Source organism: Ovis canadensis, chromosome 7 (assembly GCF_042477335.2).
Source record: "Ovis canadensis isolate MfBH-ARS-UI-01 breed Bighorn chromosome 7, ARS-UI_OviCan_v2, whole genome shotgun sequence".
Lineage (NCBI taxonomy): Eukaryota > Metazoa > Chordata > Mammalia > Artiodactyla > Bovidae > Ovis > Ovis canadensis.
The window spans coordinates 63,420,970-63,442,894 of NC_091251.1; the positions used below are offsets into that span (position 1 = coordinate 63,420,970).

General features: G+C 35.8%; 1 protein-coding gene across 12 annotated transcripts in view; it reads right to left on the minus strand.

Moving 5' to 3' along the window:
* TCF12 (transcription factor 12) overlaps nucleotides 1–21,925 on the minus strand; it is a 391,527-nt gene that overhangs the window by 23,888 nt on the left and 345,714 nt on the right. For 6 of the 12 annotated variants that reach the window (XM_069596404.1, XM_069596402.1, XM_069596403.1 and 3 more), the window contains 4 exons: nucleotides 16,788–16,866; nucleotides 8,611–8,684; nucleotides 7,537–7,608; nucleotides 6,535–6,741 (listed from right to left, as the gene is read on the minus strand). In XM_069596404.1, coding sequence (XP_069452505.1) covers nucleotides 6,535–6,741; nucleotides 7,537–7,608; nucleotides 8,611–8,684; nucleotides 16,788–16,866 — 432 coding nt within the window. The remainder of the gene's footprint in view (nucleotides 1–6,534; nucleotides 6,742–7,536; nucleotides 7,609–8,610; nucleotides 8,685–16,787; nucleotides 16,867–21,925) is intronic. The other 6 variants (XM_069596408.1, XM_069596406.1, XM_069596407.1 and 3 more) reach the window with 1 other exon arrangement.

Genomic DNA, 21,925 nt, shown 5'->3' on the forward strand with positions numbered 1-21,925 from the left:
GCTCTGTCTACACATGCAACAGGTGTATAAACAGTTCTTTGTCTGAGCTCAGAGTCTGTGGGGCCAGCCAGATAGGACCTTGTTTAATTGTTCATCTCGTTAGCATACAGCTGACAGGCTGCTTCTCTTGGGGGACTAGCAGGGGAAGGAAAACTTCTAGGCCTGCTATGCTCTAAATCTCGATTATTATGAAGAGCTCCATTTCAGAATAAAAGGCCCATTCCATTAAATGACGTCATCTTGCATTCTGAACCTTTACAATCAATGTATGGCCTTATTTTTGTGGGAGCATCCGACAAGGGACTTCTTTTCATTTAATTTGGCCAATGGCTTCAACACCCACAATGGAAAGATGTTAAATTTAATTAGTTGATGAATAAGAGGTCTTGTGAATTAAGGGACAGACTGAAAAATACTCAGCATGAACTCCTCTCTGATTCTGAATTCTATTCTAATAATTTGCTCTATTTGTACTATTCACTGAATACTAGCGATTTAACTTAAATCACTATTAATCTACGGACTGGTTAAAGGATCTTTATGTACTGCATGTATTTTGTTTTACCTGAAGAGGGTTTTATGCTAAAACTTGGAAGAATTCTATTTGTTATGGTTCCTTTTGAATAATATTTCCATAAATATATAAGTTGTCTGATTTTCAAGCTTAAAAGTTGACATTTAAACAATTTTGAGTTAAAAAAAATGGCATCAAAATGCTTTAAAAGCACTATAATGTGTTCTTAATGAAAATTTAAAAAAATTTAAGTTGCCCATTTAGGAAAAAATTGGTTAGAAAAAGTAAAGTACAGTTAAAAACCAAACTCCTTTAGTTTGGCTGAAACCTACACATACAATTTCTACTGTATATAAACCTTTACTAATAAAATTAAGTACTGTTCAAACATATGGCTAAAATGATTCTAAATTTACTCTGATATGTGACAAAAAGTACTTAAAATCTTGAATAAAATATTACTCTATTTGTTCGTCTTTAATAACAATCTTAAATCTTTTAAAACTGGAAAAATATAGTTTAATTGCTTTAGGATTTAGAAATCAGATATGATTTATATTTTAAAATCATTATGTAAGGTAGCTGTAAGTTCTACAATTGAACATTGTTTGCTTTCATATAAGACACACATTTCTAACTATAGCTTAAGCGACAAAAACTCAAGCAATACAAAAAAAAAAAGACATGCCAGAGTTAAATTTCCTTAGGACTTATAACAAAATCAAAAGATCTCATGGATGTAATTTCATCTGGTATCATAAATAAGGAACTTTTAAAGATGTGCATCAAGCTTCCATTAATATAAAGATTCTAATCCAACTTAGTTTGAAGTTGAAATCATGGTCTGAACAATAACTGGGTACTTTGTGTTAGAGATAAAAGAGCTATTACAGAGCTATAACATTGGGCCTTGGTATTTTAGATATTACAGCCATAAACAGATGTGATGTACGGTAACTTTATATTGCTGAAACCTCTTTGCAATGCCTAAATGATATCAATGAGTCTCATTCCTTTTCAGTTTTCCACTTATTAACATTATTTTTTCCAGTCAGCAGTTTACTCCAAGAGCTCATTCTTACACTAAGTAAACGAGAGCAAAACTAAATTCTGTACAGTGCTCACATTTCAGTAGTTCTAAAAATCCTGATTTTGTGTTTTAAATGATACATCACATTCTAATAACAGTGTCTGATAAAGCCTTAATTTTATATTTGGATTAAGAGGCTATGGAGACTGTCAAAAATACTGAAAGGGAATAAGAAATTAAGTAAATGAAAATGTTAACCCTATTCAAAAGTAAGAGGAAATGTTAAAACTAGGGCAGACTGGCTACACTAATTATATGAGGAGTAGGAATTATCCACTTACTAGCTTTTTTTTCCTAATATAATAATCTTCAGGAAATTTAATTATTGTGTATATTGATACCTAAAATATATTATTTCTGTGGTTGGAATTTCTTTTAATCCTAACCTTTTGTGCTAGTCAAGTTTGTTCAGTTCAAAGAAACAACAAGAAGGGGGCTTCTCTGGTGGCTCAGTGGTAAAGAATCCGTGGGCCAATGCAGGACACAGGTTCGATTCCTGATCCAGGAAGACCCCACGTGCCATGGAGCAACTAAGGCCGTGCGCCACAAGTACTGTGTTTTGGAGCCTGAGAGCTGCAACTACTAAAGCCCATACGCCCTAGAGCCCGTACTCCACAAGAGAAGCCACCACAATGGGAAGCCCCCGTGCTGCAACGAGTAGCCCCTACTTTCCACAACTAATGCAAAAGCCTGCACAGACTTGCTGCAACTAAAGAAACCATTTGTGCTGCTGCACAGCAACGAAGACCCAGCACAGCCATAAATAAATGAACAAATAAACAACAAAGTTAGGTCTTCCGATACTGAGCCCTATTAATATTTTTGGCAGGTAGTAGTCTTATTATCTTTGTGTGAAATAAAAAAAATAGTAATAAAAATAGTAATTATTTCATTTATGAAAGATAGATATATCTACAAATCATTACTATAAGCTGCAGATGATCTTACTGGCATACTTTTGTTATAACTGAAAATAATGTCAGGAAAGGTTCTCAGCAACAAAGCTACTTCTTTGATCAAGGAGACTATTTGGTTAACCCGCCCATGTAGAATTCATACCACTAGTAATCTTGGAAGCACTTGAAGGCTGAGAGCAGAACTTTCTGTATTACTTTTATCCTGCCATCAAGTCTTCTTCCACTCTCAGTGAATTCTGGCTCACCTCAAATATTTCAACTACTTCACAAAACTCCCAAACTACTGATTGAAATGAAATATGAAAAAAGCTATAGGTGCCAAGAAAAAGAAAAAACAAACAAAAACCTGCTAATTCTCACTTCCTACATTGGGAAGCTAATTTATGTTCTAAACTAGGGATTGGCAAAGTATGTCTGTGGTCCAAATCTGGTCCTGTTTTTTTTTTTTTTAAACTAATAAAGGAGGCCCTTTCTATAAATAAAGCTTTACTAAAGCAGACACACCCATTTGTTTTTGTAACACCTATGGGTGCTTTCATGTTACTGAACCAGAGTTAAGTAATTGTGATACACAGCATATATCCTGCAAAGCTGGAAATATTTACTATCTGACCTTTTAGAGAAAAAGTTTCTGGCTCTTTTCATCTGTAATGCTAGGAGAGAAAGTAACATCATATTCAAAATCTGGAATTAAAATGGTGACCTCTAGTAAATGCCCATGAGAACAAAAATCCATTATATCAAAATTTTTATTTGCATGTTCTATGGAGTTCCTAGAAAGGTTTAGCAGACTAGTTCTCTCTATAGAAAAATAAATGGAATGATGAAAATTAAATATTGAGGGAAGTTGACTTGACAGATTCTAAATGGTGATACAGAATTGCTGATAAACTGCTATTTCTGTGGTTACTTTGTAATTGTGGCCATGTAAACCTCCATTTTTAGGGGTCTAAGAAATATTAGGGCTTCCTTGGTGGCTCAGAGGTTAAAGTGTCTGCCTGCAATGCGGGAGACCTGGGTTAACTTAGGTTAATACAGAGGAAAAGTTATCTTAGTGACCCCATGGACTATAGATCACCAGGCTCCTCTGTCCATGAAACTCTCCAGGCAAGAATACTGGAGTGGGTAGCCATTCCCTTCTCCAGGGGATCTTCCTGACCCAGGGATCGAATCCAGGTCTCCTGCACTATAGGCAGATTCTTAACCGTCTGGATCACCAGGGAAGCCCCCCAAATACTAATTTATGTTAATACAGAGGAAAAATAGATAAACTACCAGAAAGTTAAGCAAGACAAAAAAGTGTTTCCAGAATGTAAAATTGTGTCATTTCTTAGTCATGAACAGTTAGAATACATGAAGGTGGGATACATACAGGCAGGAGATTAACTCTTGGAGATGGCTGGCAATAGTTACAACAATATGTTCTCCAAATCACACACTCTCTCAGAACATGAAAAAAGCTGTCAGGCATATAAACAAGGCTCCTGGTAGTACTGATGGAAGCCCTTAGACACGAATAACAGCCACCAGGATAAATTTTTCTCAACAATATGCCTAACACTTAGCTGGGACAGTCACTGGCTGACTGTGATTTTAATTTCATTCCATCCTTTGGTCTTTTGCTGAAACTGAGAAATGAGTATTCACAGCTAAAAAGTTCATTTCAGAAGGATGGGAATTTAATACTGACTCACTCGACACTGTCAGATCTTGTCAGTTAATAATATTTGAGGGTAAGCCTGGCAGAAACATCTGCATCTCCATCTCATTAGTGATTACATCTGGATGGGGTGGATATAGCAGATTCTGGCAGATTTTCCCCAGCTCTGTGTCCTCTAAGAAGGTTATAAAAACTGAAAGAAGACCTTGATAGATAAACCAAGCAACTAAGTTGCTGCAGCACTGGTGCTGCTTCTCAGACTATGTTAGGCTCACCTCATGTTTCAGAACTCTTTTTTTTTTTTCTAGATTACCTTCAGTTTTTTTCCTTTTTAAAGAATATCTCTGGCAACTCTGAAACAAGCAGCATATTCCTAGTGGATATAATGGAAGCTACTTTCTTAATTACAAGTTTCAGGGCAATATCTAATGAAACAATTTTCCCCTCTACAAGTCCTTTTAAAGTGTACTAGGTTTTTATATGGCTTTGCAAGAACGGATTTTGAAAAATTTCTTTTCCAACTTGTATCCAAAGTTGATAAAAACAACCTTCCAAAGACAGAAGTTCCATTTCATACAAACTCTACATTTATTTAAAGAGGATCCAGAGATATAGCTGGTAGGCTGCAGTCCATGGTGTCGCTAAGAGTCGGACAGAACTGAGTGACTTCACTTTCATTTTTCACTTTCATGCATTGGAGAAGGAAATGGCAACCCACTCCAGTGTTCTTGCCTGGAGAATCCCAGGGATGGGGGAGCCTGGCGGGCTGCCGTCTATGGGGTCGCACAGAGTTGGACACGACTGAAGCGACTTAGCAGCAGCAGAGATACATCAAGTATTGTAGCAGATAAATTGGAGTAGGAGCAGTGAGCTATTAACAATGAAGAATTAAAAATGATTAAGAGGTGAGGACTAAGAATTGCATATATTGCAACTGAGACAAACTTAGGATTCCAAGATGCTGATTTGCAAGTTCTTCTTCTGAATAAGAATAGATGGTATTTCAGCAAAGTAATAATTTATATTTGCAACAAATGCTATCTTATTATAATATTAAAATTATTTTGCTACTATCACTGATAGTGATAAAAATACTGCCTTAAATTTCTACGAATTCAGTAATTTATAAATGTTTTTGCATTTATTAGTTTATCAACAGCAACAAAAGTTAATTTTAAAAAAGCCTAAATTTTAAGATTTTCTGATATTAAAAAACAAAAATACAGTTGTTAAGATATGCAGGCATCTAATGTCACCCATGTTGCTGAAAACATTTTTCTTAGGAAACCAGGCAGCCTTGTTTGATGTTTACTTCAGCAGCTCCAGAATGAATATAAATGGCTCCCTGACATGTGAATGTAAAAATCTGGAACCAATCCTATTTTACAGAACACAAGACTTCAGCATTTGGGGCACCTAATTATTTCAATGATAGCTGAGTTTTAGCCTTGATCACATGGCTTACAGTCAGAAATCTGTTTCATAGGAGAATATTTCACAGCATGCAATGAATCTTAAGAACCATGACATAAACATGCAAACACATGGTTTCAATTAAATAGCAGGTTCAAAAAAAGCTTCATTACTTTAAAACATAATTTATATAAAAAATAATGTAAGACATTCAACAGATTTTTCGATGTGCATGGCTGCAGAATGCTACTTTTCCCTACTTTAAAGAATTACCATGCTTTTAAAAAGATGGATTGAATGATTTTATTCTCTTCAGGAGTTAATCTAAAATTGTTTCCTTTCATTGTCACTTAAATTACAGCCATTCTCAAAACTACTTCACATTTTTTTCTTCGTTTGGGAATAAAACTTAAATTTGGACCTGTACAAATACTATTGTGTTCATTCTATTGAAGACTGGTTCCAAATTTATTAGACAGTTTTTCTAGACCAGAAACCTTGAAAATCAGTCTTGCTTTCTTGCTTTTACTATTAAGACTTTCAGAAGGCAATGGGTATCCACTCCAGTATTCTTGCCTGGAGCATCCCATGGACGGACCATGGGGTTGCAAAGAGTCGGACATGACTGAGCGTCTAAGAAAACTAAGACGCATTGTTTCAAGGCAAAAAAATGTTCCATCAATTATTAAACATCTGGGAAAAAAATTCAAGTTTAAGCTAATATGATCTCTGTATAAAGTTTCTGCTTTTTGCACATGATCATAGGATTTTAAGGTCAAATGGTCAGCCAATGACCCTGTCCAAAACAGTAAAAGAAATTCTTAAAAACCACTCTACCTTGTTTGTAAAAAGAAGGACCCTCTCCCTAAAAGATTTCACGAAAAACATTTAGGAAAACAGGCTTCAGAGGTTATTTCAAAAAGCATGAGCACTATTTTACCATAGAAGCAGATCGACTGCTTGTAACAAGGCTTGATCCACCATAGTTTGAATTGAGGCTTCCAATCGGTGCATTATGCGATGGTCCCAATAAACTGTGTATATCACTGTGACCAGCGGGCAAACTGGTAGAAGGTCCCACGGCATGGTTCCTCAGCACATGAATAGCATCATCCAGTCTGTCCAAACGATCCTCCATCCGAGATTGCTGTAGGGATTGAAAAAAGACATGGAGGTTACTGCTTTTATCTGTTGCATGCATTAAACTGCTATGATTTCTACTTTGGGATATATAGAAGACAGCAAGTGAATATGCAACATCAAGCAGCTTCTAAAGAAACTACCTGTACTAATTTTCTCTTCTAAAGAACTACCTGTACTATTGTTTATAAATAAACAATCAAAGAAAGGAGATTTGTAAACTATGCTAAATTACCAAAGCTTCAGAAGCAAATCACTGCTTCATAAAAATCTATTTATCAATCTAGCATGAGGTTATTTCTTTTAGCATCTACAAAAGCTGAAGGCTACTCTACAGTATCTGGCATTCAATTATCATTGATAAAAAGTTAACCTGTATTTTAACATCAAAACGAGGGCAACTTGGGGAAGGGTCCTCAAATCCATCAGATTTAAGTTGTAATTTTGTTTTAAGTGAATATTTAATACCTATCTGAAATGGTGACCACATCCAAATGTGCTCTTTTCACAAAACTGATGAAATGATGATATCTGTCTGTGGATATACACATGCCCCATACGCAAACATATTAGAATCTAAAAAACCAAAAGCACATGCCAGTAGAGCTCTTTTAAAAAGAATCATACTGAACAATATATGAGAACAAAGGCCTATTCCTACATATTGTTACAAAAACGAAAATAGTCATTGTTTGATTTTAAAAGACTCTGGAGTCTGCACAGGCTTGAAGATTTTAAATGGATAATAGGAAGTATAATTAATTGAAACACAAAAAAAGGCACCATCTAAAAGAAATAGTACCTCACAGACATCCTTTAAGAAGGACATTGCATCTTGCAAATGCTCGTGAAGTTGCTGCTCAACTCGATTTTTCTGGCAAAGTCAAGACAGAACAGGAGGCAAAGCACAGGTTAAGATTAACTCCAAAAGAGATGAGGAAATAGCTGATGTGCATGTCAGCGTAACATGTTAGTAAAGTTAACGCGGAGACCTGCAAGATCTACTTTGTATTAAGGTATGAGAAGGCTGGGATTTAACAGCAAAGTTATAAGGTTAGCATCTAAATAGCACACATCGCTTATATTTGCTTAAATGTGAGAAGAAAACTTTCCTTTAATTTAAAATGTTCTGTTAGTCACAGAAAAAGAACTTTTCTATTTGCAACCTGGAATTACTGAATAGCATGACTTAGCATTCCATCAAGTCATCCTTAGTTTGTTTTTATAATGCTTCGTAATTCTGTGGTAAGCATAGAAAGGCAACAGTAGTTAACATCCTACCACAAATTCTTCATGCTCAATACCTAGACAGGCTCCTTTATTCTACTGCCTTGTTTGTCTATGTTTTTATCAATACAATTTACACATTTTTTAATAAAAAGAAAACATGGAAAACAATACTCTTCGTGACAAAAATAACTGATGTTGCATTTAAAACTTTTAATAGAAATGTAATCAACTATACACAGTATCATATGAGAAAGAGTAAAATATAAACATTTTGCATTGCTCAACTAATTTTCTCTTACTTGGTCTCTGGGCTTTTTTCCCTTTAAATTTCCTTTACATATACACATAAAATTACAGTAAAATTAAACCCTAGATCTGTCAAAGAAACAAGAATCCTATAACACTATTTTAAAACCAGCTGTCCTAAAACCAATGTCCCAAAGAACAGATGGCAAAAGGCACACCCAATGTGTCTCATATTGTTCAGCTAAATCAGGCCATTTGTTAGCAAAGAATTCGTGTGTAATGCTATCCTACTGTTTTTTCATTGTTACTCAAGATTTTCTGGGGAAAAAAAAACAAAAATAAAAAACAACTCCATACTATTAGATGAAATAGATCTTGTATGTTTCTCAGAGGCTCTTACCAGGGAGTGGAGTGAGTTTTCATAGCTTGGGGATGAAGGAGCTTGACCTCCAGGTCTGGGCCACTGACTGGTACCTGTTGAAACAAAACCCCAAAGCACCCACACACCTTGGTTAACTCAGTGATCTTGATAATGTTCTGAAGGAAAGGGCAAAGATATATTATTGCTAAATGTGTACAAATTTATGTGAAAATTTTTGTTCAGTCTTCAGCATGGTATTGGCTACTGATAAGCCCAACACATTAAAATTTTTTTCATTATAAAATAATGGAGGGAGTTGAGGGAAAAAACTATACTTTAACATGTAACCACCTTTATGTTTACATGTTCTTCACACTTTGTCCACTTGCATATGAATCTTGAGAAAATGTACTTAAAATATACATAATTTAAATTCTGCCCTTCCAGCACATTTTAGTTTTTATGATAATGCTATTAATGACTTACATTAATATTCACCTGATTCTCTACATCATAATTTGCTTAACCACCATTACCTCACTGCTGGACACTTTGGTTGCTTTCATTTGGCTATTATGAATAGTAACTGAGTATCACTATATTATGAATGATAAAAAAAATGGTGTGTTTTCCTTTTGGGGAACATGTCTAAGGATAAATAGCATTTCTAAGTTAAAAGGTACGAACATATTTATGATCCTTAATTCGTAAGGCCAAAACTACTTTCTAAAGGGTTATACTAACTTGTGCCTTTAGTAACGCACAAATGCACCAATTTTAAAAGACCGCAAATACATTTAGGTTTATTTGTTAAAAATTTTCCCAACATAATTTATACCAAAACATATTATTTAAGTTGGAAAATATTATCATGAAAATTTTGTTTAACGTTTACTCTTCAACTTTAGAAAAGCAGCAATACTATTAAAAAAGGATACAAAAAGAAAGGATACAAGTTCAGAACAGAAAGAATAAAAAGAAAAAAACACAAGAAAAAAAAGGACTAATTTATGTACTGGGGAGAATGCAGTGTTTTAAAATAGCTTTAAAAAGAAAAAGACAAAATAACTGATCAAAAATCTTTACTATTTCATAACTGCATTTGAAAATAAGTTATTTATAGAAAATAATGAAGACCATTCAATTAAATACATAGATTGTTCTTAACCAAACCCTCAGTGACAAACTGAATTATATTAGAAACCTAAAGTTAGAAAAGCTGAATGTTTACTTAATTTGTCTCAGTTCAGCTCTGCTCAGTTGTGTCCAACTCTTTGTCACCCCAAGAATCGTAGCAACTATGTTCCACTACAGCTTGTTGTTTTAGGTTAATCTGCCACATTTACAAAACTAAAAACTTAAGGTAAATTAGAACTATTATAGTTCACTTTAGCTGAACAACCTAGTATTTGTATTTCTATTAATCATTTATATTTTGTTAAGTTGAAAAGTTGGATACATAAGATTCCTAATAACTTGATTATATTTTCTAATTATATGGACATTACTGTGATTATACAAAAATTTTTAAATATTAAAATTATAAGAAAAATATATGCTATATATACTTCATAGACTAACAATTTTTTTTACTTGGAAGCAAATTACAAATTATTCTGTCCATTAAAGGTAACCTGCTAAATATACAAATATAATCATAACTTAACTACACAAATTATGGACAATCTAAAATTGCTCACTGAAACAGAAGCATGTGGGCTAATTTTACATTTAGCAAGTAGAATTTAGCAATCAGAAAAATCCAGTAACGGACTACATGAAGAATTCATATAAAAAGAACCAGGAACTTTCTTGGTGGTCCAGTGGTTAACAATCTGCCTTTTCAGGCTGGGGATGCAGGTTTGATCCCTGGTCAGGGAACTTAGATGCCAGATGCTGCGGGGCAACTAAGGCCTAACTGCCACAAGTAGAAAAGTCAGTGCACCACAGCTACTAAGCCCGTGTGCTTTAGAGCCTGTGCTCCACAGCAAGAGAAGCCTGAGTGAGTCTGCAGCTAGAGAAAGTCCTCTTGCCACATCAAAGAGCCAGCAGAGCCAAAGACAGAATCTTTTAAATAAAATAACATTTTACTATTAATGTCAGTATACCGGCTCAGTTCAGTTACTCAGTCGTGTCCGACTCTTTGTAACCCCATGGACAGCAGCACGCCAGGCCTCCCTGTCCATTACCAACTCCCGGAGCTTGCTCAAACTCATGTCCATCGAGTTGGTGATGTTTTCCAAAACTAATGTAGGATTGTGAATTTTTATATGGGTAAGAGGTTAATCATAATCTTTTTTGAAAAAGAACTGAAATTATTTTTAAAAGAGTTTCCCTTAATGTTTACTATATATATATATATATATATATATATATATATATATATATATATATATATATACACACACACACACACACACTTTTTTTTTTTAAAGAAGGGACCACAAGACCTTAAAAAAAAAAAAGATTTATCTGTTTATTTTTGACTGCACTGGGTCTCTGTTGCTGTGTGCAGGCTTTCTCTAGTTATGGTGAGCAGGAGCTACTCTTCATTGTGGTGCACAGGCTTCTCAACATGTGGTTTCTCTTGTCATGGAGCACAGGCTCTGTAGCTGTGACACATGGGCTTACAGCATGTGGGATCTCCCTAGACCAGGGATCAAAACTGTGTCCACTGCTTTAGCAGGTGGATTCTTAACCGCTAGACCACCAGGAAAGCCCTATAATATTTTATTTTCAATCATTTTGCTCCATTTTGCCCAATATCCTTGGGTGATTAGCCTGTGATAGGACATTTAATCTGTATGGATCATTAATGCAAGTTTTATGTTTAAATACTCAGAACTGTTAGCACATATTTGCTTTGCAAAACAGGCAATTTTTGTGCTTCTTTGGTAGCTTAGTATTGAGGAATAAGATGTGTGCACAGAGTTACTGAGGTAAGAAATCACCTATATTCACTATTTTTTGATAGTGACATGAAGTATCTATGCTATGGTCTACTTCAAAATGTTAATTTATTAAACTGGAAAAACATACACATACTGAAACCTTTTTTAAAAAAATTATTATAGATTAGGCTGCCCCACTTGAGACAAACTTGATTAAAGTAGAATACTAACATGGTTAAATCATCTATATCTTTTTGAATTTTATACAAATGCCAAGCTGTATTTCATGAACTGAGCTCTTTAAAGCTCAGTCATTTCAAAAATTCATGCTATTGGTCACAAAGGGGATGGCTGGATAGTTAAGATAGACTGCATTAGTTCAACAAAGGCCACCCTATGTCTGGTAAAGCTCAAAAAAGGGCATGGAAGTTTAACTGATACTGAAAATCAGTGGACCTGCATTCTGGTTGATCTGTATTATCAATTAATTTAGAATACTCACCATAAAATAGGTACTCAGTTTTTTTAGTTTTTGTTTTTAATCTACCTTTACAAGGCCAATGAGGTAAAAGATATGAACACGCAGGCTTTGTGAGCCTAAAAGATCTTTCTGACAATAAAAGATCTTTCTGACAATATTCTAATATTATTATTATTTCTTCCTGATGAAGAAACCAATCATGTAACTGATGATGAGAGAAGACACACAGACTTTGGTAATTCTGGCCTACTGATGGCTTATTAGTTACAGATAAGAACTGTGGGGCTGTGAAAGGAATTCAAGTTCTAGACAGAGACCACAACGCTACAGAATACTTTTGACACTAGACAGATCTGGATCACTGTCTTTTTAAAAAACTACTGGAGGAATAAAATATACAGATCCATTTAGAATCATTTTGATATCAGTATCTTTAGTTTGTACTCAGCAGCTGTAGCACGGTTACACAAATAATGGAAAAACAAAAGTGCAGAGAGCAAAAACCTAAGGGGTTTCCCAGAGAATAGGTTATTTCCTCCCTTCCTTCCCTATCACGTGATATCTGGTTGTAGACATATGTAGAAGTTTTGGGCTTATACATTCTTCTATTAGATAAGGGCAAGCTTTCAACTGTTTATATAGTTAACAGATTTTGTAGTTGTCCTGGGCTTTGCCCTGAGCTTTATATCAGCGACCACCCCCAAAAGTTAGTTGTTATCCAAGAAGGATTATAATAAACTTATTACCCAACATTGAAATTTACTATTTCCAGAAAACAAGTTAGCTGACAAAGATAAGAGAATCGAATTATTTGGCTAGAAAATCTGGAAAGGCTTTCTGTAATCACTAAATCTAAAATTCACCTAGTATTTCTAATCTGTTTTTGCTCTGACTGGGATTTAATAATGCACCACCCTAATAAAACTGGTTAATAAATTTAAAGAATAGATAACATCATTTTGTGTGGCTGAGAGAAATTCTGAGGACTATTTACCATGCATTTTCTTATTTTGTTAGTTGTTTCTCTTTGTAATCTCACCCTAAACTCAAACTTTTATGATACACTCCAACCTTAGAAAAGGTTGAATAATCCTCAGTGCAGCACTGAATGCTCTGCTTTCTGCAACTTGGCCCCAGCCAACCTTCCCATTCGAGGGGAAGCTCTTCATATATGAATAGCTCATGATCAGTCATCTCAGTGACTTTGAATGAACAGGTCATACACTTTCCACATCTTGACCTCTGTCACACTACTTCTTTTAAACTCAGAAAGTTCTTTCTCCTTTATACTCTTGTCATGAAATGTATCTGAAGAACTGTAGTTTAGAGTGAATTCTGATGGTTCTATTTTCATGTGTTTATCTCTTATTTTCTCAACTAAACTGAAAACTTGCTGAAGTCAGGTTAACTGCTTTAACAATAGGCACAGTGACAGATGATAAAAATAAATATCTCATTGATGAAATGAGTCCAAACTCAGGAATCTTCCCTATCTCCTCCCTCATCCTCTTTGCTTTTATTGCAGATGTTCCAAAGACTGCTACTGAGTGCTGCAGTTATTAGACTTTTATTCACTGATATTCCAAAATTAGGTAAAGAACGGTTTTGTCTGCTTCCCAAGTTTCTTTAGTAAACACATTCTCTTAATTGAAATACTCATGTCTTTTCTCAAATGACAACAGTATTAGACACAGCCATACTTCTCTTCTACCTTGTTGCTAGAGCCCAGATTTTGTTCAGAAAGTGCTGGGGTGTCTATCCTTTCCTACTGTGAACCTGCAAAGAGTACTTCTATTCTTAGCTCTTGGGATAAATCCTAACAACTAAGACAAATATGGTGGTCTCATTTATGTTAAGTAACTGTTAGGCACAGTACTGATCAATGAACCATGACTGAAAACCTGTTGAAGAGGCTTCCAGAAAAAGATTCTGAAAAGACACATAATAGATGGTCCTTTGACTTCCCTGGTGGCTCAGATGGTAAAGCGTCTGCCTACAATGCGGGAGACCCAGGTTCAATCCCTGAGTCATTCCCTGGAGAAGGGAATGGCAACCTATTCCAGTATTCTTGCTCCCTCCCTCAAAAAAAGGGGCTTAAAGAAATATTGGAGAAGGAAATGGCAACCCACTCTAGTATCCTTGCCTAGAGAATCCCATGGACAGAGGAGCCTGGTAGGCTACAGTCCATAGGGTCGCAAAGAGTCGGACATGACTGAGCGACTTGACTTCACTTTCCATTCTTCTTACAGGAGACATGGTTATGTCTACACGTGGTACCTTTAACTGCTGTCTTGCCACCATCTTGAGAAAGAATTTCAAAGAAATAGAGCAGGAGTCCAGACTGGTTCAGGAACTTGCCCTGCTATAGGCTTTATACAGGATATCCCAAATCTCCTTACTATGTAATCCACTCCAGACAAGAGTCTGTCTTTCTTTCAGCCTGAAGTATCTTAACTAAAATATTATAATCATCTTAGATGTTTTTTCTTCATAAGCATTTTCTATTATTACTACTTAACTGAAAAGTTTCCAAGGAACATGAGCAGGATTTAAACAAGAATGATGAATGCCTTACAAACTGCCTATGTTGTAACTATTCTTACATGGTCTGTGTTGAGTTGGACTGATGTTCAAGCATAAGAAATAGGGACAGTGTAGAGAGCACATGTGAAGAAGGCAATGGCACTCTACTCTAGTACTCTTGCCTGGAAAATCCCAGGGACAGAGGAGCCTTGGGGGCTGCAGTCCATGGGGTTGCTAAGAGTCAGACACGACTGGGCGACTTCACTTTCACTTTTCACTTTCGTGCACTGCAGAAGGAAATGGCAACCCACTCCAGTGTTCTTGCCTGGAGAATCCCAGGGATGGGGGAGTTTGGGGGGCTGCCCTCTATGGGGTCACACAGAGTCAGATACGACTGAAGCGACTTAGCAGCAGCAGCAGAGAGCACACGGGGTGGGATGTTCTACTCTCAACAATGGGCCACTGCCACACAAGGTACAAAATAATTTGCACATAGTATATAGGAGCTCTGGTTTGCTCTATCTTACTCATTTTTCCTTCAACTGTGAAAACTTTATTACACAGTGCTTTACCTTTTTCTTCCTCCCTTTCCATGTCTGCTCTGTCAATCCGGGATACGTGTGTGGGGAAATGTGTGTGTATGTGGTTATAAGAAGAAAACACTAGATATAGGAGATGAGAGAGAGATGCACCTGTATAAAATCAGTCTTTGATTTGCCACTTCAACACGAATATATATTTTTCTTTGAATATGACAACTGAGTTGAAAAAGAAATCTATTATTACCTTCACTACATAATCCAACAGTTCACAGATTTTCATTTATCAGCTGAATTAAAGGCAGAAAGAGGATACCATTCATTAAACATCAAATAAAAATGAAGGAAGAAATGTGAGATTTTACTTTGGACCATTATTTTTTGAAAAATGTCTAAGTCTCTGATTCCTCATTTTTCTGATATTCCTTCACAGATGCTGAGCATCTCTGCTGCCTGCCTTCCCAACCAATGTTCATGAAAACCAAAGGACACTTCTATCTTACTGGGTCGAGAAGAGCCAGTGGGAACATACAGTAAGGGCCAACATAGCTACCTGAGATGAAAAAGTAGAACGGGCTGTGGCAAAAATGACACTGATAACTTCAGTAAAACTCTGCCAAGACAGTGAATGTGGTTAAAGCTACATCACTGTTCCTGTAATTTTATCCCTCTGTTAAACAACAACTCTAAGTCAATGGGTCTTTCATAGTCCTGTCTATACGGGGAACAGCTGCTCTACTTTTACTAGACAGCTGAAGCCATGGTGTCTGAGAAAGTGGCAGAACCACTAATAGCTGAAAGCAGCTGCCAGCAGTTCATCATTTCCACACTGGAATGCTTCTTAGCAGAGTCACAAGGCTAAATCACAGAGCACAGGTGATAGCCAGAGCCCTGATATATCAGAGCCCTGAATTTCAGAAATCCTCAGGAAAGCAAAAAGGCTTGACAGCAACAACAATGCCACATGGCCTGAACTAGTGACCTGATCAGGAATACAGAACTGTTTCTGAGGTCAACAGTTGGAGGAAAACGGCAATTTTTACCCAGTTGTCTAATGTCTTTTCCTTAGAATGAATACCTTTCTTCTTTTCTCCAAACAATGCTCAGGAAAATATATTCCAAGTTTGATAGCTTAACAAATACAAGCATTTCCCTGTAATTTTATTTCTAATAAACAGAAAGATTCCTATTTACATGAATAACAATTGTATCTCAACAAATTTATACTGTAGGATACTATCTGCAACTTGTTAAAGCTGCTGTTAAAAAAAAAAGGAAAACACAAGACTGAACATTTATTTAACTCTACTAACAATATTCAGCCACATTCATGAGTTGTTTTCTTCAGCAAAAACAAAAAACCCCCAATATTCCAAATAATATATATATATATGAAATATAACTCAGTGGACTTAAAAATAAGGAAGAAGTCATATGTACTTCTAAATAGATTATTTTCTATGCTAGTTTATAAAATTTTTAAATTTATCTCCTCTATATTTTACTTTCATCTCAACTGCCTAGACTTATTTTTTATCCTGTTGCAATAATATAATTATTGCAAATTATTTTAAGAACCAAAGGAGATATGAACAAATAATTCAAATAGCAAATATTTCAACATTCTCCAAAATGAACTCAGGAGAAGATTCTGTTTACATGCTTTCTCAAAACAAATGATTTTTTTGTGGGTGAGTCTTTACTATATTTTATTGAAAAATAAACTTCAAATATTTTCAAGTAGCTCCACATATGTTATCAAGTAGTTATATAAAAGCCTACCTGTGAGAGGTGAGGGTGATCCAACTGGTGTTGATGGATTGGATGGAAAACTACTGCTGGTATGGTCAGGAGAATAAATCTAACCAGAAAACAAAGACAAACACATCAATATGTGACAAAAGCGAAAATGTAAATCCACTGGCATGGAGATATTTTTGTAGTCTAAGATGCCACCCTTAAGACTCATGAGTGAGAAATTGTTTAATAAATTTTGGGGCTACTCCATTACATAAAAACTATTGAAGTCTCAGTTTTAAAACTAGGGTTAAAGAGTATCATAAAAAATAAATAAAGAGTATCATAAATATTCTAATACAAGAGGAATAAATAGATCATAGCTACTTCTTTATTATCCTAGTTGAAAATAATTTAAATTTCCAATTGCTAGAACAAAAAAGAAGTGACTATAAATATAAAATCAACAAGTTTGGTAAACAATCTTTCTAGAATATACTATCTAAATAGATTTTATCTATTAGAAATAATCTTTGTTGTTGCTGTTTAGTGATATCTGACTCTTTCATGAACCCATGGATTGTAACCCTCGGGGCTCCTTTGTCCACTGGATTCTCTAGGTACTGCCATTTCCTTCTCCAGGGGATCTTCCCGACCCAGGGATCAAACATGCATCTCCTGCACTGACAGGCGGATTCTTTACTACTGAGCCACCAGGGAAGCCCCCAAAATAATCTTAGGAAACTGTTATTTTTTGAAGAGACTAGTCCTTGAAAACAGTTTTAAAGGCCAAAAAAAAAAAAAGATTAAAAAAAAGTTACCCCTTATTTCTTTTGAAAAGTTCTGTTTGATTAACATTTTTGCTAAATCTAGCTCCTAATGATGTGTATTGTAAAAAAAAAAAATTAAACATACTTTTAAAGGATATTTTGTCACCTTTGATGAAAGCGAAAAAACGCTGGAAGTTCTTCAAAAAATGTTCCCCAAGTAATTTATAGACTTTACCACCTAAGAGTTTAACATATAGGGATGTATAAATTTTTGTATTTTGGCTAAAGGTTTTGTTGCAATACTTTATTTCACATTGCTGGAAAAAAAATAGTAACAGAAATTCATTCAAGCTACATAATTAGCCATAAACATTTAAAATGCCTCCCTAATCCATATGCCAACAATTCCCAGGAGCTCTTCTCTAGGACAGTCCCATTACTAATACAGAAATCATAAATCATCTTCATATCTCAGCACTTAGGGCAGATAAATCAACTTCTTTGGAGAATCTGTGGCCAAATATTTTAAAAAGGAAAACTATTTGTGGTGCAAAGTGTCATCCAATAGAAATAATCTTGCTCTGAATAAGTTGAGAGCTCTAATAAACTGAAAGATGCCCCAAATTACAGCATATAAGAGGTCTCAGCACTGGTTTTAAAGACAGTGTAATATGTTGAAAAAGCCAGATACTATGAAAGGCTCATGTAAAACAAAATTCCACAGGTCATAATCATCGAACACTAGCACTAATTGTTAAGCACTGATTATAAATGAATATTTCTATACCAATTTGCTTGATATTATTAAATTGTATTTGGAAATCTCTTTACACACCAACTCTTTCTGAAGAGCCAGATCTAGAAGTCATATATACAGGTTGGAAAGTAGTTTTATTTTTTTGCCACACCATGCAGCTTGCAGGATCTCAGTTCCCTGACCAGGGGTTGAACCCAAGCCCTCAGGAGTGGAAGTACCGAGTTCTAACAACAGGACTGCCAGGGAATTCTCAGTTTGCAAAGTCATTTTAGAAAAACACAGTTATCAAGAAGATGTCAAAAGACTTTGTAGGAAGACTTAGTGATAAGGAAGTGGTATGCTATAAGATCAGTGTTGTTGGTTTTAAGCTGTCAAAGTGGTCACCTTTTAAAAGTTGTTAATTTTCACACATGTGAAATTAACTAAAAGGTTATACTTTGGTTCCTAATACATACAGCGATTTATTTCAACCATAAGTAAATTAGGTGAGGTTACCAAACTCCAACAAAAACATCTCAACATATCCCTTTATTTTTGTAAATATTTCCCGTGTTTAAGCTGCATATAATTATAACTTTTATGAACAACTGATGCTGACTACTATGAAATATGTCTTGACTATAATATTGGTAAGGGAGGGAAGGATTGATAGCACTGATGGTGAGCGGCTGAGGAGTGACAGAAGTTCCAGTTCCATGCAAAACTCTATCATAAACTAGACCTACTTGCTGACTTTCAATTTCCCTGTCTGTATGAATTAACTGCATGAAAGCACTGGGGAAATACCATTCCCTCCATGTCATACCTCCCTGCTTTGTTTTCTTCACACCGCTTACATTAATCCCTAGTTGTCTAAACTTGTTTTCTTGTTTATCATCTGTCTCTTTTACCCTTTTCCCTAATAAAATGTATGTTCCAGAGAGCAAGGACTTCTCTATCTTATTCAGACAAATGTGAATTAAACAGCCTTCTGCACTAGCTTCCAATTCTACAATGGTGCTGGTAAACAAACACTTGCTAAAAGAATGAATGGTATCTTCCGCTTAAGAAGTTGCCATTTGAGTGCCTCTTAAACCCTTGGATGTATTTACCTAGGGTCCTTCTTCCTTTTACTCTTGCAGTTCACTTAATGTATGTTTTCTGAGCACTCCAGGCTCAGTTTCCTTTTCTATTTACCTGTGTTTTATCTCTTCGTAATACCATTCTTTATAAAGCATCAACTATGACATCTCCTGGAGAAGGCAATGGCACCCCACTCCAGTATTCTTGCTTGGAAAATCCTATGGATGGAGGAGCCTGGTAGGCTCCAGTCCATGGGGTTGCTAAGAGTTGGGCACGACTGAGCAACTTCACTTTCACTTTTCACTTTCATGCATTGGAGAAGGAAATGGCAACCCACTCCAGTATTCTTGCTTGGAGAATCCCAGGGACAGGGGAGCCTGGTGGGCTGCTGTCTATGGGGTTGCAGAGAGACGGACACGACTGAAGTGACTTAGCAGCAGCAGCATGACATCTCTGTGAACGATTCCAGAGTGAACACCTCTATCCTAGCTGCTGTACATCTCCATCTGGATATATCTTTCTTTCATCTCAAGCTCAGTATGTCCAAATGCAAACTTTGCATCACTGCCGCAAGCTTCCCCAGCTTTCCATCTCTCCTCTTCTGTTTCCTCCGTCTCAGTGAGCACCAGCATTCTCACGGTCACCAAAACCACTCTCACTACCCTTTCCTTTCTCCTGCCCCTCTGCGCTTCACACCACAGACACCAATGCCCACAACTCTCTATAGTGTTTTCAGGATAGGCATAAACATTCTCATTGCCGTGACACTACTTCAAACTTTGACTAGAACTTGTAGCTCTAGTAAAAGAAGTGGCTGAACTATTTAAGTCTTACATTTTTAGCGACTCCCCCTCCTTCCAACTCACACAGCTCACTGAGCTACTGTCCTCAGCCAGTTCTGAACAAACCCCACATAGCAATTCCTGTTGCTGGCGACAGAAAACAGGATGGCATTTGTCCTATTCCACAATCTCATCATAAAAAACCTTTCTACCTTATAATTTACATAAAGCATTATATACAAAGTATTTTTTTCATTTTTGGAACACAGTCTGTCCTTTCAAAAGGCCTGTCTCTTAACTTGTTAACTTGTTTAGAATCCCTGATGGATTCTAAAACACATCAAGGCCCAACTTAACTATAATGTTCCCATTTACACTCACTTTTACCTCCCTTAATATTCTTAGAGTAACTTGTTATTGTTTTAGTCACTAAGTCGTATACAACTCTTTGGCGATCCCATGGACTGCAGCCCACTAGGCTCCTCTGTCCATTGGATTTCCCAGGTCAGAATACTGGAGTGGATTGCCATTTCCTTCTCCAGGGGATCTTCCTGACCCAGGGATCAAACTGGCGTCTCGTGCATTGCAGGTAGATTCTTCACCACTGACCTACCAGGGAAGCAATCTGTTACCTCCCTGGTCTTTTGCTTCACAGTATGCTTTCTATTACCTTTTGTATTTCTCTCCTCAACTACAAAGTCTTTGAAGGCAGGGACTTTACACTGTTCAACACTGAATCCATCACTGTCTGTCACTATCCTGCACAAGTAGGTACGCAACACTTAAAAAAAACAACAAAAAACCAAAAACTTGAGCGATTAAATCACACTTGAAATTTGCTACAATACTTTTTGATAAAAAGCTGGATTCAGTAAACAGTAGTATTTATTTCAGCATTTATACAGTAGGGTTCAGTGACAGGAATACCTAAGAGGAGAAACAAGTACAAAGATGAATTCACTTACATATTAGTTTTATGGTTTAAGCTTCCAATATTCCAATATTGGAGAACTAGTGTTGATGTACTAAGCTGTCCATACCACATCATTAAGCAGGTATGGGCTTTTGAAGGTATAAACAGACTCTTAACCCTTATTTTCCCTGATAACTCTGCCATTACAGCTAAATAACCCCCAAGCATGTGAAGAACTGGTTTCTTCAAAGAAGGAAATTTATATTTTAGAATCAGTTATGACTTGACTGACCATCCTGCAATGACTAAAGAAAATGATATTACATGTAAAATGGGTGTGAGCTTTAAAAAAAAATCACTGTGAAAACAGGAGAAGCAGGACCAAAAACATTATCAATATATAATTTCTGATATTTTTCTCAAAAACACTTTCTCCATTTGTATAATAAAAGCCATTTTCTCCACTCACTCATCACACTCCCTGTTCTACTTTGCCCTAAATTAAAGTAATGACAGACAATTATTATTAATACTTTTCCTGAACTGACAGATAGCCTGGAAAATTACAGGACTTTTTCTTGTCCCCCTTACTTTCATAAAAGGAATGTGTACGTGGAAAGGGGAGCAACAATATTAAAACAGCAGAATAACACAGTCTTATAGATCAGAAATGATTTCATTAAACTTAACCTCTGTATATTTATTCTATTACCAAATCACATACAGACTATACAGATTCCATAGAAACTGTTGTGCTACTTTAAGAAATTCTAAACCTAGGCTTTTCTTGATGAAGAGCATTCTAAATCAGGAATACATTACTTTTTGTACTTTCTGACCTTGAAGAACTCCTACATAGATGTTTCAAAGCAAAAAAAAAAAAAAGAGAGAGAAGAAAA